Below are 20,383 nucleotides of genomic sequence, written 5' to 3' on the forward strand. Positions count from 1 at the left end.
CTAACTGAGCCACTATTTCTTTTTCAGTCTTTTGTTATGCACATAACTGAAAAATACTTTTAAAGTTTTTTTTAGCATCTCAAAGTCTCTAGCATACAAGTCTTCAGCTTGTATGTCAAGAAACCTAAAACCTGTAACATAAGGAGGTGTGTTCCCCAAAGGACTTGCCAAAACTCTTGAAGAGTATACAATATAGACTTTACACACAGGGACAAATTCAGGTTTAGGCAGTACAACATACGAAACAGTCCTAGGAACTGATATTACAGAAGAAACAAATACTGTACTAAATAAGAACTTGCGGTTGGTACTGTTTTATTGTCCAATAATACTGATTCAAATATTTACACTCCTACTTTTATAAATCCACAGTTCAAACACTCATACCTATGGCTTTTGATTTTTTTTCCATCTTTTAAACATAAGATCTTTCTGCAAAGGTCAAAAAGTTTAAATAATAAAACAGTAGCCTGATGCATTGAGTAGACACATTTACTTTGTATTTTAATGCATTTTTTAAAATATAAAATGTACCTTTTTTTCTAAAAAATAAAAATCTGGTGATAAGACGCCAGTGCAACCTTTCAGCCAACTCATATCATATTATAGATCAGCTGAAATTTTCCTATTGTAATTGGCCCTTTTGAAAAAACTGCCAGTGTTCAGTCTACTTCCTTTCCCCCATCTACATTTAATGGAAAACAAAACAAAACAACATGGTTGCTAACAAATGGAAGCAAAATTGCCAAGCACTATACAGCAATATCTACACAGACTCTTCTGCATTAGCTCCATAAATATCTTAAAAGCTTTGTGGAAGTTTAATTACTTCAGCTGTGTGAAGGCACAAGGGATCCTCTTTCTGTTTGCTTGCTGAAAGAAAACATAGTACAGCTTACCTGCATCCCAGTGAGTTTCTGGGCTTGGAGGACAGTGGTTAAACAACATAAATAGAAGAAAGACAGCAACTACTGCAAAATAGGAAAACAAAGGGGAATTACCTGTGGCTTCAAATAAATCACCCAACTGCCCTTAGAGAATCCATTATCTTGCTGGAACCTTGCCATTTTTAAACACTGAACTCATATTCGAACAGAAAACAGAACTTGTTTTAAAAGTCTCTCACAATGACAAACAGTATAGCCTAGTAGCACAGTCTAGAAAAACTCTATGGTTAAATTTCACACAAAGCTGTCTGTCTTCAGAACAGACTTAGTTCAGTTAAACAAAAAGGGGGGGTCCTTTCCAGAAGTACAAGGACAGTTTAATCAAATATTCCCACTTTGGTCCATCCGTCCAGTTACCCAAGGCTATCAAACCAAGAAAGCCATCCATTGGTGGGGTGCAAAAGTCAAATAAGAATGTTAACAAAAATAATTTGGTTTTCTTTTCTTTCTTTCCCCAAATCACAGATAATGAAGTCAGTATTTCCTAGCTCTCCACTTTTTCTTCTTGCATATCCAATATTGTCTGAGTTTTCAATACATCAGATTCCCCACAATCTGTTGCATGTGCCTCTGCCTCATCCAGCTGAGTGGACGCGTTGGCTTCTAGTTCTCCTTGATCCACATGTCCTGATTCTACTTGCTCCAGGACAGTTTCTTCTATAAGCTGTGCCTGAACCTCTTCCATATGCAACTGGTTTACATGTTCCACATCTATCTCCTCCATATGCACTTCTGTGCTTTGCTCAGTCTGAATGTGCTCTACTTCTAAGTAGCTAATCTCTACCTGCTCTGGGAGCTCTGCTATTTGCTCATTTTTTACTTGATTATTTGGTATCAAATCTGGATGCACCTGCTCAACAGTCACTTGTGCAGGATCCACCTGGACCTGAATTACAGGCAACACATGTACTTGTTCCACCTGCTCTATGATAGTCATGGACGCTACTGGATCACTGTCCACAGGAAGGATGTCCTCCGTTACTATTCGTTCAGAAATGTTGTGCATTTCTTGCAAGTGCCTCCGCAGTTCACTGCCTTGCATAAACCACACATCGCACAAGGTACAGTGGTTGGGCTTGTCGCCTGTGTGTATTACCAAATGGTCCTTGAATTGATCCCAGCTGTTAAATACACTGTTACAGACCTAAAAGAAACACATAAAACCTTTAGAAATACGGACCAAAATTCAGTATACATCTCTCAATCATTGTTTTCAGTATGTTTTGTGTCCTTAAAACCCTAGGTGGTCACAAAACTAGTTCTCAAACACTAAGTGTCCATTAACCTACCTGTCTGGTTAGCTAAAAACCAGGTGATGCCTAACAGACAGCAGTTATGGTTGCCCATTCCAAATCTATGGGCACTACACCACAAACCTTCATCTAACACAGAAATGGCAACTATATGACTCTCTAACACTGCTGTATTGCAACGGCCATCATCTTACACATAGCTTACTCTGTGTACAGCTGATAGGTATGGTTCATCAATGGCTAAAATGCTACACGGCTCCCATTCCTGTTGTAGATTATCTCCAATGAAAGACAGAATTATGGATGCATATTTGATTTTCTGCACTGGTATTGCAGGCAAGACTAACATCTCTACCTTGGTTGGTAATTATATTCTTCTCTTATAACATTCTCACCTTCCACCAGATATTCCAAAGGTAGTTCTGCCCATATGAACTGTGAAGACCACTGAGTCTGAAGCCTTTGCAATGCCCTCCTAAGGGATGCTCATATAGTGGCTATGTTTTCTATCTGGGGCTAGGTGAATAGCGTTTTTCTAATCCAAAGCTTAGTATCCTACCACCTAAACATGGAGCAGAAATAAAATCACATCAGTGCCCTCTCAAGCTTTGGCAGGCTTCTCAATATGTGTCTGTTCTCTTACTGGTTGTGAGATCAGTCATGCAACACTTTGGTCATAAAACAAAAGAAACATATGCACAACTGTCTTCCACTCCAAGATATTGACCAAAGCATTTAAAGTTTTCTAGGCAAGTGGGGATGGGGGAGGGGGAGGGAAGCAGAGTATAATGAGATAATAAATTAAATCCACAGAAATTATTCTGTTTCTATTTGCTGGTTATGTTAATTATGTGGCTTTCTAAAAATGTTTTCACTTTATAAGCTACCTTGGAACCAAATCTGGTGAAGTGTGTTAAACAGACTGTAAAATAAAGAAAAATAAATACTAACATGGTTTGGAAAAATGTCTACAAATGTTATTATAGCTCTGCATGCAATGTTTAAGTGCTGAAGCTGTCTGGCTAAATATATTATATCTCTGATCTGCAATCTGTCAGGATCTGCTTCCACTTGATAGGTAACATGATGTTTTTGAGTTCACTCGGAGCCCTATGGATGTTCCTCACAGTCAAGGAGATACTTGACTGGTCAATTAATGACAAAAATCTTTATCCTGATCAGGACACTGGCAGACAAGTCTCTGTGACCTGCACAACCAGGATCACTACAGAAAGGCTTTAAAAGGTGTTCTACAGTTCTACAAAGGGTTTATTTGATCATTATTCTACCTGATAGTAGGAGCAGAAGGCTAAACAGTTCTATCTCCTCCCTATTTATTTCCAAGGCAAAAAGAGCAGTGGAGCAAGTTATCTACAGTACTCATTCTGTCTCAAATACTTCAACAGGAATGTATCAGACAACCCTCCACCAAAATAAATACCAAATTAAAAAAAAATAAACCAAAACATTGTAGCACCTTCAAGACCATTATATTTCAATGTGAACTTTAATGGATACATCCACTTCTTAGTCCTTTTTGTTTGTCTTTTTTGGGTTTCCCCCATATGCTTGCATAGATTCACATAGTTACTTCCTTTAATTAATATTATTTATAATAAGTGAGACTGGTGCTTATCTAGCTATAATGTTAAATAGAGCACAAATCTTTTCACCACCTCCAAGAAAGGTAAAGATCTGGAGTGATCTGCAATCTTTCACTCCCTTAACCAGACATAACGGCATTTCAATATACTGTGCTGCCTTCCATGATGTCACTCTATATATTAATACTGATACATCAATATCAGTCACAGTATGGTATTCAAGCTTTTTCTTTCACAGGACACCAACTAAAAGTCACACATGTCTTTTCCTTCATTACATACCTGACATTCATAAAGTTTTTTCCGTCCCTTTTTAGCACCAGCACCAGACTGACACGCTGTCAAGTGACATTTGAGTGTGCTGTTCCGAGCAAAGCGTTCGTGGCAGTTTGAGCACTCGAATGGTTTTTCACCTATCAAGGCAAAGACAGGCATTTATGGAACAGGAAGATCAAGTCATTTCCATTGCAACTTAAGTGGAATTACACAGCTTCCCCATTCACTGAATCTCATGTCCAGGTATCGCAAAAATACAAGAGTGAGAGTTTAGTTTAAGGGCTAGTTTGGAGGGTCAGATCAGGTTTATCCAAGTCAGCACTCCCATCTCCTGACATTAGTCTTCTAGACTGCTTCACTCAAGAACAACCCAATAGCTATGATTATTAATTCATCAGTAAAAACAAAGATTCCTTCTTGGCTTTCTTCTCAGCCAGTGAGTAAACTATATATAACTATCCACTTTTACAGTCGGGTTTTGTGCAAGTTTAGTCAGAAGCATGCATATGGAGATAAGATGGCACAGAATGCAAATTCCAGTGTGCTTGATCATAGGCAAAGTGTGCAAAATTATGACACCAGCCATGTTGACAACCCTCTGGTATACTGGTTACACTGTAGTACTGCAGTCAAGACTCCTACTCACAACTAGACATGGAGGTATGCATATTTGTGTATGAATACAAATACCGCTGCACAGATGGAGATAACAAGGGTGGAGATAACAAGAGTGGAGATATCCACTCACCCTTCCACTGCTGCTGAACACAAGGCTAAACAGTCCTATCTGCTTCCTACTTATTTCCAAAGCAAAAAGAGCAGTGGAGCAGGTTATTTAGCCGTTCTGTCTCAAATACTTCAACAGAAATGTTTACCCTTGCTATGTCCACCTATGCGGGGATATTCATATTCATTTATGAATATCCTCATCTCTACTCACAACCTGAGTTTGATCCTGGGCTCTGGTAGCTGGCTCAGGGTTGACTCAGCCTTCCATCCTTTTCAAACTGGTTGATTACCCAGTTTGTTGTCTATTTGTGTGTAGTCTGCATAATTAAATTGTAAACTGCCCAGAGAGTGCTTTAAGCACTATGGTGGTATATAAGCAGCACACTTTGCTTTGCTGGTCAGTATCCTGATCATCAGCTTCTTATAGCAAAATTCAAGCTTAAACTGAAGAAAGTAGGAAAAACCACTGGGCTAGTCAGGTATGTTGTTGTTTAGTCGTGTCTGACTCTTTGTGACCCCATGGACCAGAGCATGCCAGGCCCTCCTGTCTTCCACTGCCTCCCGGAGTTGGGTCAAATTCATGTTGGTAGCTTCAATGACACTGTCCAACCATCTCGTCCTCTGTCGTCCCCTTTTCCTCTTGCCTTCACACTCTCCTAACATCAGGGTCTTTTCCAGGGAGTCTTCTCTTCTCATGAGATGGCCCAGTCATTCTTCTATCAGCCAGCTTGACTTCAAGCTTAATCTCAGGGGGCATTTGCTGAGGCAAACTGACAAAAGTAGGGAAATGGCCACCAAACACTCACCCCAACCATTCTCTTCTGCCAAATGGTACCCACAGTCACTGGCTACCTTGCAAGGCAAACACTCTTTTTGGAGAACTCTAATATTCCCTTAGAACATGCAATCTCATCCTTACCATCATGGAACATGTATGCAGCATTTTAATATTAGAATCGTAGTATTGGAGAGCTGGAAGCAGTATCAAAGGTCTCCTAGTCCAATTCTCAAGTCTGCCTCCCCCCCTTCCTGAATACACATAACAATGTGGAGCATGATGTATGACTTAGGTTTACACAAGAATTCACCACCACAACAACCATGTCTTATACACATTCCCATTTATCCACCATGTGCCTCCTGGATCACCCAACAATGCTATGGCTAGAAAATGTGACCCTCATACCAGCATTAGAAAACTCCAAGCTCAAAAGAGCAGAGTAAACAACAGCATAATATAAGAATACAATCAAGTCAATGCACATGCTGTTCAAGACATAGATGCTTACCATACTCAATGGAAAAACATTCTCAAAAGTTCCATATTCATTCCTGAAGTGTAAAAAATTAAGAGCTACCAAACTGTTTACTGTAAAAACTCTGGCATTCAACAGAGGAAATGGGCAACTGTTCTAACTGATACCAATGGAACAAGATGGCACTGGGAAACATATGAGCCCGATTCCCTGTAACTTGTTTCTGCTCATGCGTGTTAAACCACGGATCTGGAAACACACCAACTGTGGAGAGCTAACAAGTCATTAAAAGCAAACAGCTAACCCACAACTAGAGGGAGAAAGTTGTAGTTACCTGTGTGTTTTCGAAGGTGTTCTTTAAAATGTCCAAAGTGGTCGAACTGTTTGTCACAGTATTGGCAGACATGTATTTTTTTGCCAGGTCTTTGTTTCTTGTTGGCTCCACTTTCCTCTATGTGGTAGCAAGTAAGGTGCTGCTTCAATGCACTCTCCCGCAAGTACCTTTTGTTGCATAGGTCACACTTGTAACTTTCAGTGGAGTGTGTTTTCATATGTTCCTTAAAGTGGTAATATAATTTAAATGTGCGGTTGCATTTTTCACAGTGGAAAAGGTTGTTGACGTGCGAGAGCTGAAGTTCCATGATCTCAATGCCTTCCACTTGTTTGCCTGTTGAATCAGATATGCTGTCACACTCCTCCTGAATTTCATTTTTTCTCTCTCCATGGCGGAACTTGCTAGTGATATCTGCCAGAAGAGCCAAAGCAGAGTCATCTGATGTACCTGTAGTCTGTATATACTTTATGGACTGTTCAGCAGAAGCTACCTCATCAAGCGCTTCAATGTTGTTTTCATCCACATCAATAGCTCCTTCTGCAATTTCTACCTCAATTTCAACAGGCTCAGATTCTGCACAGGGCAGTGTTTCTGTAATAACATTGGAGGTCTCTGCTATCTTCCTCTTTTTGGTGTTACTTTTATCTTGTGCCTGATTTGATTCAAGTGATGATGTATTTTCTTTGTTCCTGGAAAAAAATGGAAAGGACACAGTAAAGATTCAGACAACAGTGCAAACATGGCTACAGATACTGGGTTAAAATAAGTAGTTTAATGAAGACATAAAAATTAGAGCTATTTATAGAAATTTTTATTTCTCAAGATACAGAAAGTGGACAATAATCCCATGGCCTTCTCCTGATGTTTAATTTTGGTTTCTCCATTGGGAAAGTTACACCTACACCAGCTCAAGTCTATAATATATAGAATTTTTATTGATACCAAATGCTAGATAGGCTTTCTTGGATCTCAGGCCTCCCTGGTGAATGGTATCATTTCTGGATACTAACCTTGCTAATATATTAGATGGCACATGAAGGGGAAAATTTTCAAACAACACATAGGTAATTTGGTGTTCCTCTCTGAATGGGCTGCTACATGTTTGACTGAGATGCCTGATAACCCACATTTCCTCTGTCCTGCTACACAGCAGCTTCGCTCCATGTGCACAGGGGTGGGCGGGGCTTCATTCAAAACAGGAAGTAAACAAACTGGCTGCTGGCTGCCTGCACACAACCCGCACAGAGAGCAGGACAAGCAGACATGCGTGCTGATTAGAGGGAACATTGCGAGTAACTGTATGAAAAACCCTGTTCTCTCTTCTTCAACAGATATTATATTTGTGAACAGATGACCAAACAGACTTTCAAATACTAATACAGAACAGGTCCACAACACATTTAATTTTGAGAGTATTATTTTGAAATAGCTGATTAAAATAATGTTCATGATTGTGCCTATTGACTTCTCTGGGCAAGACTTTTGAAGTTGTTAGTCCTGTCATTCAAAGTTTGCTAGATCAAATCAACTCCATAATCAATTCTTTATTTCCAGTCTCCCCCTTCATTATGCCTAATCTCCCCCCCCCCTTTTATTCCATTCATGCCTTTAGGCTTTTCTCTCTGCCACTTCTTTGCATAAGGAACGGTCTCGCTTTGTATCTCCCAATCTACATTCCTTTTTAAATTCCTGTCCAAAGAATGCACTATTCCTGCAAACTACGTTATTTGAAGTTCCTTCATCCATTTAGCGCTACTTACACTTTACTTCCTGATTCCCTGGACTGCAAAGGTGCAAATTTAAACTGTTTAGATCATCCTATTTGTATTTTCTAAATATGTCTTTATAAAGTCCTCCATATCTCTCTGGCATTCTACAGATGAATAAGGCTTCGCCATTCCTACCTTACCAAATAGTACTGTGCAGCTAAAATCTTGGTGCGCAGCTTTGTGCGCAGCGTGGGAATGACATCATCATCAGAAGTAAATTGTTGCTGATTAAAGGCTTGCTTTGATGATTTTGGGTGTGACTCATACACAATGCAGCAAATGTGCATGCACCCCAAAATCACAAAAGGAAGTCTTTAACCAGCAACAATTTGCTACTGCTGATGACATAGTTCCCACTACACACAAAGAGCTGCACAACAGGATTTCAGCCTATGAATTAAAATCTGAATCTGTTACTTCAACTCATTAACTATATGATTGAAAAGACTGAAAAAAAGCTAAGTGTCTACTTTACAAAATAACCTAAATATATTCAGTCTCCTCAATGAGGCCTCTGTTGCTCTGTCTTTATTTACAGTGAAATCATATACCATGAAATTATATACAGAGAAATCAAATAAGCCCTAGTATGATTTTTCAGGATGCTCGTAATATAAGCCCTACCCCAAAAATAAGCCCCAGTTAAGTGAAACCCCACCCTCCACCCTTGTGCAGCAACCAGAAGAAGATGTCATGACTGTATAGATAAATATAGATTGTTGAACATGAAAAAAATAAAAAATAAAATATCCCCTGAAAATAAGCCCTAATGCATTTTTGGAGCAAAAATTAATATAAGACTGTCTTATTTTCGGGGAAACACGGTAGTGCACCAAGGTAAATTAAGCATACATTTAAAGCAGAAATCACTCTCTGCCTCTCATGCAAACATACACATTTGAGAAGATTTATTTATTTATTTATTTGATTTCTATCCCGCTCATCTGGTATATATTTATACCACTCTGAGGGCTGTCTGTGGCCTCCTAAAATGTCGCAAATCGAGATCTCACGGAGCAATAGATTTTAAAAAGTCCTTGGACTAAGGCAGTGATTCCCAATCCTGGGTAATCCAGATGATCTTGGACTGTAACTCTCAGAAACATCAGCCAGCACAGCTAGTGATAAAGACTTCTGAGAGTTGCAGGCCAAGAACACCTGCATTGCCAAGGTTGTGAACCACTGGACTAAAGCAAAGCAGAGTTCAGATTTGCTGGTGCTGCCCTGGTTATTTTTACCAGAAGTTGAAAACCTACCCAATGGAGCCTGACAGAAAACATACTTGGATGTAACGAATCAGAGAAACTTGTTTTGAGTATCAACACTGAATACCAAAAAACATGGAACAAATCTGCATCTAAATATTAATACTTCTGGCATTCTGAAGATACTTTTCCGAAATACAGCCCTCTGAAAAAAGCACACTCACCTGATTTCAAGAGCTTTGATGGCTTCTAACATCTGAAGATACTCGGCTGCTTTCCAGACATCGTTCGCTTCTTCTTCCCCCTGGATCATTAGCTTAGCTGTGTATGTGAACTCAATTAAGTGACGAAATGCCATGTTACTTACGCCTGGAAATAAAGGACAAAATAAAACCTAATGCTAACTCTTACAATTTTGCTAACAAATATCTAGACATTTATTTCATTAAAGTTGTCTCACAGAATCAAGGTCACATCCATTACGCCCAGCATTTTGCTTCCAATAATGACTAGCTAGAATATGGTGGTCTACGCCCAGTATGTGATAATCAATAGTTCCTAATCCCAGATTTGGTTAGCCTGCAATTTCCAAAGCCTCTGGTCGTTGTCTATGTCAACTCAGACTTCTAGAAGCTGATTTCCAACAACTTCTGAAAAACAAATTTGGAAACCATTGTGATAATCATTATTGTACAATCTCTGAGGAAAGAAGTTTGTATCCATCCAATTTATCGTATAACCTCCAAATCAATCATGCAGAAGACATGTAGGCTGGTGCGTCCTGTGAAATCTACTACTTGCTGGTATTTAAAACAGGAACAAATTTATTTTGAACTTAAAAATGAAGAATCTTTGTTCAGGAATACTTTAACAGTCATGGCAAAGTTAATCTTGGTCAAACAATTTTGAACACATGCTTCTGCTGAAGAAAATCAGACTCGCATGTTCTCTTATTGTAAAAGTGCCAGCCATCAGATGGTACAAAGTAGTGCACCAGAACTTAACCACCATTCCATTACTGCACCACCATTTAATATGTGCTTATTCCCAAGCTCAGTACATTCTAAAATGTTTCAGAAAATTACAAGAAGATCCAGAATTCAACAACAATAAATCATATTCTACAGATAACAGAAAATTAATATAAGTTTAGTCTATATTCAGACTTGGCCCAGATTGAAAAATATAGCCTGCTTCTTTTTGTGGAAATGGTGAGGAATGAAAATGTCCCGTAGTTTGAGAAGCCCATATAGATGTCCATTACTACAGTTTTGACTTCAGCAGTTCACTGGTCAGTGAAAGTTTCTGCAGAAACTGTTGTTTTTAATCCAGCATGATTGGACTAAATGTTTCAACTATAAATTATAAACCAATGGGAATCAAAGCTACCTCTTAAACAACAGAGCAAAAATAAAGGCGTCTCCACATATTCTAATAACTAGTGAGGCTGAAAATGCAGGCACAATCATAATTGAGACATGATACCCAATACAAACTTCATGCCATAACTGAAACTAAACAATGAACTGGCCGATTCTGTTCCATAGCTTTAAAAGACACAAACCCAGACAAGCGGGAGAAAAGACAGGAAAATGAAGGAAGCTTGCTACAACATATTTCTATTCTAAAATGACAGCAGATCCTCTCTTCTTCAGACTACAAATACTCCCCGAAAATTCACAATGTTCCTTGGGAAGGGACCAACCGAATGTAACAACTAGATTTGATTCTATATGCCACTGTACATCTCTGGAATACATTCTGTATTTATTCAGCTAGAAACACACTCTCCTCCCTTCCAGTGTTTGCAGCACTACAACAGTCTCATAACAAAGAATGAAGCAGCATAAAAAAAAGAAACAGATTCAGCATTGAAAAAACATGAAAGGAGAATCTATGTAATACACAAAACTATCCATCTAGAAAGACAAATATTTATTAGAACAAGATGTTATAAAGAAAACAGGAAGAAAAAAGAAGTAGGAAATGGAACCAAATAGATCTCACAAGGCAAGCTGTTCCATATAATGGGCATGGTCATTCAGAGAATTCTCTCACACCTCAACCCTTCAAGCCTTAGCCATGGAGAGAACATACATTTTGTGCCTGAAGTCTAGTGCAACTGCTGGGTCAGTTCCTGGTTATATACCACCACTTCCAAGTTGTAGTAGGACTAGAGTTTGTTTTCCACTCAAGTGTCTTGGAAGCAGAGAAAAAAGATTCCCCTCCCCATCCTTTGAGGGAAGTGGCAACTATGTAAAACTACAAATACTTAGTTGACTACAGTGGTACCTCGACTTGTGTTCGTCCCTACTTGCAAATAATTCGAGTTACGAATGGCTCCATTCACAAAAGTTGCTTCAACCTGCGAACAGAGCCTCGACTTATGAAAAAAAAAGAAAGAAAGAAAGAAAAAACCCTTTCCTGCCCTTTTTTTTGACCTAAATTCACCTTAGGTCAAAAGAAGAAGAAAAAAATTAAAAATCGCCCTCTAGTGGTAGAGTACGGATTAACTGGCTTTGCATTAGTTCCTATAGGAACTAATGCCTCTACCTACGAACCGCACATCGACCTACGGAAAATAGCAGGTACAGATTAAATGGTTTTCAATGCATTCCAATGGGAAAGTTTGACTCGACTTACAAACTTTTCAACCTGCGAACTTAATTCCAATATGGATTAAGTTCGCAAATCAAGATACCACTGTATGAATAACTACCAAATTTGTGGGTTCTTGTACACATATATTCCACTTTACTGCCCATTCCATGACTGATAACAGGTAGGCATGGGACAAACCCCAGGCCACATCACAGGATTGAGAGATATCAAATGGCACCACTTCTTTGCAGCCCCTGAAAAGCACCCAGATGCACCTTTGCAAGTCACAAGGCTTGTCTGCAACTTGTAAGGCTGAAACTGGATGCATTTCAGAGGGTGCAAAGAAGCAGGGCAGGAACAGTGTGAAGGTAATATGGCTGGTCTGCCATTTGGAGGCTCACAGTTTCATAATTTGGCCTGGTGATTCCTTTTTCCAAAAGTTTCAGTCCTAATAAAAGGTATGAATAAGAAATGCTTAGTGTAAAGCTCTATTGAGCAAACTGTCTCACAGTCTCAGCCTGAGGATACTGCTGTAAGAGTAGTTGGGCTGGCAAAGTAGAACAAGGCATTCCCCCCCCCCCCCCCAGTTCTTCTCTTAGTTTTGGATCTAACTGTGTACAGGAATTACCTTCTATCTCTACTAGAGGTTCCTGAGTGAAGTCTTGGAAGAATTTGTAGAAAAACTGGCTGCAAGCAGCAAGAACAGCTTTATGAGCTTTAAAATGGTGACCTGGAAGGAAAAGAGAGAACTGGGTATTAAACTTTATGTGAAGGATTTTATGGATTGTGAGAAATAAAAAATTTTTTAATACATACCCTTAATTATTGAGAAGAAAGGGAACAATCTGGTTTCTGTTGTTCCCTAAGATCTTGTGCAACTTACTTTTACCTGCATATTATTTCTTAATTGCTGCCAAAACTTTCTGGCAAGGAAGGGTATCTTTCCCACACGTGATATTGCTGATATGTTTAGAAAAAAGCATGATGTGTAAGAAAAATAGAACTGCCCCTTCTCTAGGGGAGAACGACAGAAATTTATTTTAATAGCGGCAATCACATTATTACATTGGGGGGGGGGGATTCCTCCAGCAATTTTTCAACAGATCTCTTTGAAACTTCAAAAAGAAATTTCATCAGAAAATATGAATTTGAAAACGTTTCCCAAAAGTTGAGACAATATCTCTCTCAAACTTGGAGAAGTTGGTCTTTAACAGAATTTCACAATTTCCCCCATAGGGAACGAGAATATTCATTTGCCACAAAATAAAAATGCTTTAAAAATGTCCCTGTTACAAAAAATGCGAGTAATTCCTATGCAAAAATCTCATTTATTATGGAACAGTTTATATGCATATACTTCATTGTAAGTGCCATGCATACCTGGCTGCTTCTTTCAAAATGAACAGCACATTATGCATTTTCATTTACAGCAATTTTAACTCATCAAACCTAGGTCTCCTGGTATCACACACAGATAAACGTAGATAAAATTCAGAGTATGGACAGATACAAAACTAGGGACCTTTTATTCACATATATAGAACTCAAGTGCTACATTAACAACTGGCGATTCTAACTATTTATTGCATGCTTCCTGAATCCTCACTCAATTTTTTAAAATCGTGACATGAAAACAGTTTAGTGGAAAGAAAATTCCTCAAGTGCTGCTGTGACAAATATATTTCCTAAAAACAACGATTTCAGGCAAAGCAAAGTGTTTCATAATTCCCATGTATTTCTGTTGAAGACATTTAATTACATGCTTACTTCTCCCTCTGAAATTAACAGGAATGAAAAATGATTCACTCTGATTGGACTGCCCCCTTGTTTTTAATTGAAAAAAGTGAAACCGCTTGCAATTTGAAATAAACTGCAAAGTAAACAATACATTATTTAGGTTTAAATGATTAATGGAGTAAGAGTAACAAATACATATGCCATGAAGAATCTAAACCACTCCATATTACACAAATACAATTTTAAAATGAAAAAAACAACATTCCTGGGCTATTCCCACTTCTAATACGTGCTGCCTCAGCATTCTCTCACTTGTATCTTCAAAACAGCCATTCTAGGAATCTATCTGAGCCATCTCTACCCGGATGGTAGTTTTAAGAAATGTAAATTTGAAATTCTTCTTTCCTCCTCCCTTCTTTTCTTTGTGTGTGATATCTTAAATTTAGACTTTAGTCTATGGCTAGGGATCATAATACTATTTATCTTTGTAAGCTGCTGTGGGAGGCTTTTTTGGCTAAAGGGTGGGGTATAAATGTTATAAATAATGCATAATTCTAAGTGGATATGTACGTGGATAATGATCTTTTCTTTATAATTTATGTGTGCTACAATTGTACTATTTTCACTGCTTATTCCATGAATAAATCTGTGACAATCAAATAACTCTGTCAGTTCCCCTCTGTGAATAATGGCAGGCACATTCAGGCCTCCATCTTCAAATAAAGAAAAAGGCCCATTAGCTGTTTTAGTACTTCTCAAGCAAGACCACCAGAAGAAAAGTCTGCCTGGCCTTAAATACAGTGGTGCATTGCTTGACGAGGATAATCCGTTCCAGCAAAATCGCTGTAGAACGAAATCGTCATCAAGCGAAAGTAAAAATCCCATCGAAATGCACTGAAAACCGGTTCGATGCATTACAATGGGTGAAATACCTCAGTGTCCAGCGAAGGTCCTCCATAGGGTGGCCATTTTCCGGTGCCTGTTATGCAAGGAATCTGTCCTAAAATACAGCGGGGAGCTATTTTGCACAGTGGGTGGCCATTTTGAATACCCGACGATCAGCTGTAAAGATCGTTGTTAAGCGAAAAATCGGTTCCCGAAGCAGGGAACTGATCGTCGTAAAGCGTTTTTCCCTCTATTAAAACATTGTTTTGCGATCGCAAAAACTTCAGCATAAAGCGATTTCCTCGTCTAACGAGATAATCCTCAAGCGGGGCACCACTGTAACTACCGAATGCTGTTCACAACTGACCACTTTATTTTGGCCCTGTGAAACTAACCACCCCTGCTGCTTTTCTTTCTCTCTTTTGTTCCCCTTCTTTTTAATTCAAAGGGCTTATGCCATTTTTTTCACAAGAGGTACCGTATTTTTTCATTTACAAGACGACCCACAGTATAAGACGAACCCCCCTTTTCTAACACCCAAATTAGAAATTTTGAGGGCATTGCGCGCGTGCCCCCTTGATCCTCGCGCCCTTTCCCGGCTGCCTTTCCCGCTTTCTAAGCCCTGCAGAGTTTAGAAAATGGCTAATGCAGGCATGAAAGGGCGGTGCATGTGCGCACACCCATTTGATCCCGACGCGCTTTCATGGCTGCTTCAGGATCAAAGTGGTGTGAGTGTACTGCCCTTTCACAGCTGTTTTACTCTGTAGCTTCGCAAAAGGCAGGAAAAGTGGCTACCTGCCCTGTATAAGACGACCCTCAATTTTTGGTCCAATTATTTAAGTAAAAAGTCTCGTCTTATACACGAAAAAATACGGTACTTAGAGAGACATCTGTCTGAGAATATGATAAAGATGCAATAAAATATGAGTCACAGGGGGACTAAAATTCAGAAGCAGATTTACCACAAAGCTTCCTGTTTATTCTGATGTAGTGTTTTTTCTTTTTTAAAAAAACTGTCATTTGTAAACGCTCAACTCACTGAGCAGTAGTTGACACAACAAATGTTTGCTTATAAACACCACTGTTTGAATCTGCATTTCCTCCCAAGAGGATCCTCTACTTTACCTGGAACTTATGTATAATTAAACAATAACTTGTTTGTTTGTTTATTTTATACCCTGCCCATATGGTCTTCCGACCACTCTAGTTGGCTTAGTCTTTCATGGTGAACAGAATTTCTTTTGCTTAATGAATTACAAATTTCCATGCAGTAACTGGAACATACTAATACTTGGTTGGTATTTCAGGGAGGAAAGAACACATCAAAACTGCAAAAATAAAAGGAAGTTTCAAATCAGATTTCACTCAAACTATTGAGGCCTCATTGGTTGAAATCTCACTTGAACCTCTGATTTAATGACACTGACTCATTCTGAGAAACAGTGTATCAAAACGTATTTTGGGGGCAGAAGAAGAGCATAAATACAAAGATGTGTCTCTAGATGGGTTTGAACCGTGGTGGCCGCCCTGACTTCCTTTGCCCCACCTCCTCCAGCAGGCACCCATTCAGAGGCAGCAGTATGAATTCCCAGCCCTACCTGTGCCCACTCAGAGGCAGTGCCTAAAGGATGTGGAAATGGGAAGCTACACCACTGCCTCTGAGCAGATGTCTGCTGGAGGAAGCAGGGCTGTGAACCTGGAACACCGATGGAACAGCTGTGGAGCCAACCCGCCAAAGTAAAGTTTGTGCCTGTCTTTAGATATCAATGATTTGTGCAGCCTGGGCCCATGCATTTTTATGTGAAAACGTCTGCTCAATTCAGTGGGACATTCCTCTTGTCAGATGCATGTAATTGACATAAAATGCAATCTCCATGTTACGCACGCCAGACTTCTTTGATTTTAGCTACCTAAAAGAGCAATCCTATCAGTGGAGGTTGTCCTACTTTGGGTACATCATGAGAAGGCAAGACATGATGGAAAAGACAATAATGTTGGGAAATGTTGAAAGCAGCAGAAGAAAACAACGAAATATGTGATGGATTGATTCCATCAAGGAAGCCACAGCCTTGAATTTACAGGAGCTGAGCAGAACTGTTGAGAACAGGACATTTTGGAGGTTACTCATTCATAGGTTTGTCATAGGTCAGAGGTGACTTGACAGCATGTAACTACAAATGAAAGAGGAGCAGAAATAAGAGATCTGCAGTACAGTTATAGGGATTTTCTAAGCTCTGCTGATGTTCAGCGATCAGGCAGCAGAACACTACAGGGCATTGTGTATATTCCCAACCTCCAATGCAAGTGCGTTAATTACACCGGTTGCTAATCTGGCATGGTTTCTGGCTCTGCTTGAGAAGTATCATGTGAATCTTTGACTACTCCCACCTCCTCTTCCTGACATGGCTACTCTATTTTTGATCCCACCAGTGGTAGAGGAAGGTTCATATTGTCCTCGGTCAGTTGCACAAAAACACAGGATTGTTGCCTAAATCGTTTTAATTTCAATTCCATTCAACTTCCTTAAATCCAGCAATTTAGGATCAACTATTCTAGTGGACTAGGTACTCAGCTAGTTATGAATGATATATGCAAGAGATCCAACTCGCATCATTTACATACCATCCACAATCAGAGTGATGTCTGTGAACTGTTCCTGCTCCCGCTGTTCATTCAGTCTATCCAAGATTACTTTGTAATGTTCTGGAAATTCCTGAATACATTCCATCGTCTCTTCAGCTTCCATGGCTAACTGGTTTGCCTAAGAGAGATCATGAACCAGAGTGAGAATTTAATTAATACCAGCAGCTAGCATGGATATGTTATCAACAAATCACAGGAATAAATAATATATTACATTCACCATATTTGAATATTTTTTCTCTCTAGAAACCTATAGATGAAGAAAAAGTCGTGAGCCAAAAACACCACTTAAAAATATTTGGGGATAATATGAAGCCCATGAAATGAACATTCAAGGGGAAGACAGAGAATGTTTGTTCTATTAGGATCAAAGAAACCCAGAAGTCATATGGAAAGAAGGAATAGGATATGAAAGTGGGGGAAGGGGACCATCCAAGATCTGTATTTTCTATTTTCTTTTACAGAAATAGTTTGTTTTCCGTTTGTTTGCCTTAGAAACACACCTGACTCAGCATCTGCATTTCATCACTTGTCAGGTTTTCTTGTACACAACAGAGCCAGCTAGTCTTCATCTTTCTGAAGGGAGAAACTTGGGAAAACTAAAGTGAGGTCATTTTTTATTTATCTGTTTCACAATACACATGTACAGCAAAAAAATTACTTTTTATTTTTGTTATATAGAGACTTACGTGGTTACCTCAGTGAAAATTGAGTCATAATATATTTGTATTATCTGTATTAATAGCAAGGGAATGAAGGAATAGAAAGACCCAACACACTAAGCATTTTGGGTTTAGGTAGTCACTCTAGTTAATGGGACATGGTGGCGCTGCAAGTTAAACCGCAGAAGCCTCTGTGCTGCAAGGACAGATCAGCAGTCGTAAGATCGAATCCACGTGACGGAGTGAGCTTCCGTCACTTGTCCCAGCTCCTGCTAACCTAGCAGTAGGAAAGCATGTAAATGTGAGTAGATAAATAGGTACCACCACGGTGCTCCGTGTCTAGTCGCACTGGCCACGTGACCACAGAAACTGTGTACGGACAAACGCTGGCTCTATGGCTTAGAAACAGTGATGAGCACCATGCCCTAGAGTTGGACACAAGTGGACTAAATGTTAAGGTGAACCTTTACCTTAGTCACTCTAGTCCAGATGGTAGCTGAACAAGCAATCAAAATTGCAAGTTGCAGGTATCCATTAAGAAGGCAGCTGGCTGACTGCACAGCTAGCTCCATAGACAATTACTTTTCTCTCATACGCACTCAAACTGCATGCCACAAGGGAGTATAGGCCAGTGGTAGGAAATCTCTATTGATCCTTTGTTCTGCTCTGGGACTCAAGAAAGAATACATGCGATTTCCAGGCAGATTCCTATTCTGATACGGACCAGCCCCAAATCTACTTGGCTTCAGCAAAGGGGCTGTATTACCTTTCATCAAATTAACTGCCGGGGCCATCAAAGGGATACAAGCACACAAGGGCTTAAGAGCCATTACTTTAGATAAAAACTAGTTAGCCATGATTTCCCCCTGAGTTTTGTTTAAAGCCAAAACTATGTGAAACTTTAAAGTTTCCTGGGGACCAACTTTAACAGCTCCCAGGCAACAAGTTTTATTTATTTTTTCTCGGTCATGGCAAAAGTAAGTATAGTGCACAAACTCATGCTTTTGTGATTTCACCCATCTGACTAACTATGCCCTCTAGTTTTGGGGGGAAAATATAAAACATACAAAGTTTAAGAATGGCATGACTAGAACCCTATGCAGGATTACCTGTGCACCCCATCGGCTAAAATCAAGTAAAAAGTCACAATTAGAGTATGCCCACTGAACCAATGAAATTGCAGAGCAGAATCACCACAGATTCAACAGGCCTGCTCTAGTTGTGATTTACTAGATTTCAGCCACTGAATACAGTAACACATAACTCTCAATTAACAAGAATACAACTAGGCAGCAAGTTGTTAGGTGATCCTGAACTGCACCCTGAAGCAGTCTAAAGAAGTGACCTTATGTAAGGTGTTGGCAGCCTCTTGGGCCTTTTCTGATAGTCTGACACACACACACATACACACAAAAGGAGATGTTACAGGCAACGTATCTGTACACTTGCATAGAATAATTCCGTTCTGCAACTACGAATTTGCTTTGTTTTTGGAAACATCTGCCAAAATTTCCTTTGATGCGCCCAGGTAATATTCTTTTCACCCTGTGCAATGCTGGAAAAGTTCAGCACAGCCTGTATCGCTTGCACTTAACGGCAGCTTTTAACAAGTACTGTCCTTCCTATTTCTGTGCACATATGCCCTTTTCTTGCTGCAAAACTGCCATCCTGTATCATGAGTGTGATGATGCTGGACTCAGGTCTACCTATGCGTCCTTAAAAGTCTACTGGACTTTTAAGAGGATGCCTCACAGGCGCTCTTGGCTTCTCTCCCGCGCTCTCTGGCGACAGGGCCCCACAGAGGGGCAGCTCTGGAGCCAGATCACCCCCTACCCTCCCACCAACCCCCCCCCCACGAAATTCACGTGCCCTCAGGATCCAGAACCCTCTCTCCCTCAGCGAGTTCCAGAGTCTCCCATCCCATTGGGGCCGCCCCCATCAATCATTTCCACACCAGCCAATTGTAAGCCACAAAAGAAGAGAAGGGGGCCAATGGACACTCAAAGCAGGCGAAGCGGAAGGCCTAAACGCTGAGGGGCGCCGATAAGCGAAAGGGTCTATAGAACGGGGGGGGGGGGAAGACAGAGCGGGAGCCCGGCCCGGCGCGAACGGAAAGACGCCATAGAAGCCGGCGCATGGACCCAACGCAATTCCAGCGGCGGCCTCGTCTCCAGAGCCGTTATTACGTCATCAAATCGCGCATTAAATCGATCCCCTTTTCGACGTCCGCTTCGGCCGGAAAAGCGCGCTGACTCCGAGAAAACCAGGCCGTTCCGTAAAGCACTCACCAGGAGAAGCCGCTTGCCCCGCCAAGCTTTCTCGGCCGCTGCTATCGCTTCCTGCCCGCCTCGCTCGCCGAAAAGCGGGGCAGGCGCCGGCCAATAGCACTACTCGCATTCCCGTCGTGCACCGCGAATACCGGAAGTCAGGGAACTCGTTGACCTCCTTTACCTGCCAGGGCGCTCTCGGGAAACTGGTGGAG

The 20,383-nt window shown here is 40.2% G+C and overlaps 1 protein-coding gene across 2 annotated transcripts; it reads right to left on the reverse strand.

The window, feature by feature from the left end:
- Positions 1-298: 298 nt before the first annotated feature.
- Positions 299-20,335, reverse strand: ZNF131 (zinc finger protein 131). 2 transcript variants are annotated; one of them, XM_020783620.3, is made up of 7 exons: positions 20,190-20,335; positions 17,219-17,357; positions 12,603-12,704; positions 9,598-9,742; positions 6,400-7,088; positions 4,087-4,217; positions 299-2,091 (listed from the first exon to the last, which is right to left on the reverse strand). In XM_020783620.3, the coding sequence occupies exons 2-7, from the start codon at positions 17,340-17,342 to the stop codon at positions 1,432-1,434; spliced, it is 1,851 nt and encodes a 616-aa protein (XP_020639279.3). In that variant the 5' UTR covers positions 17,343-17,357; positions 20,190-20,335; the 3' UTR covers positions 299-1,431. The 2 variants fall into 2 exon arrangements, with proteins under 2 accessions (XP_020639279.3, XP_072848892.2); XM_072992791.2 differs by lacking the exon at positions 20,190-20,335 and adding an exon at positions 17,743-20,167.
- Positions 20,336-20,383: the final 48 nt, after the last annotated feature.

The sequence above is a fragment of the Pogona vitticeps genome, chromosome 2, assembly GCF_051106095.1.
Source record: "Pogona vitticeps strain Pit_001003342236 chromosome 2, PviZW2.1, whole genome shotgun sequence".
Classification (NCBI taxonomy): Eukaryota; Metazoa; Chordata; class Lepidosauria; order Squamata; family Agamidae; genus Pogona; species Pogona vitticeps.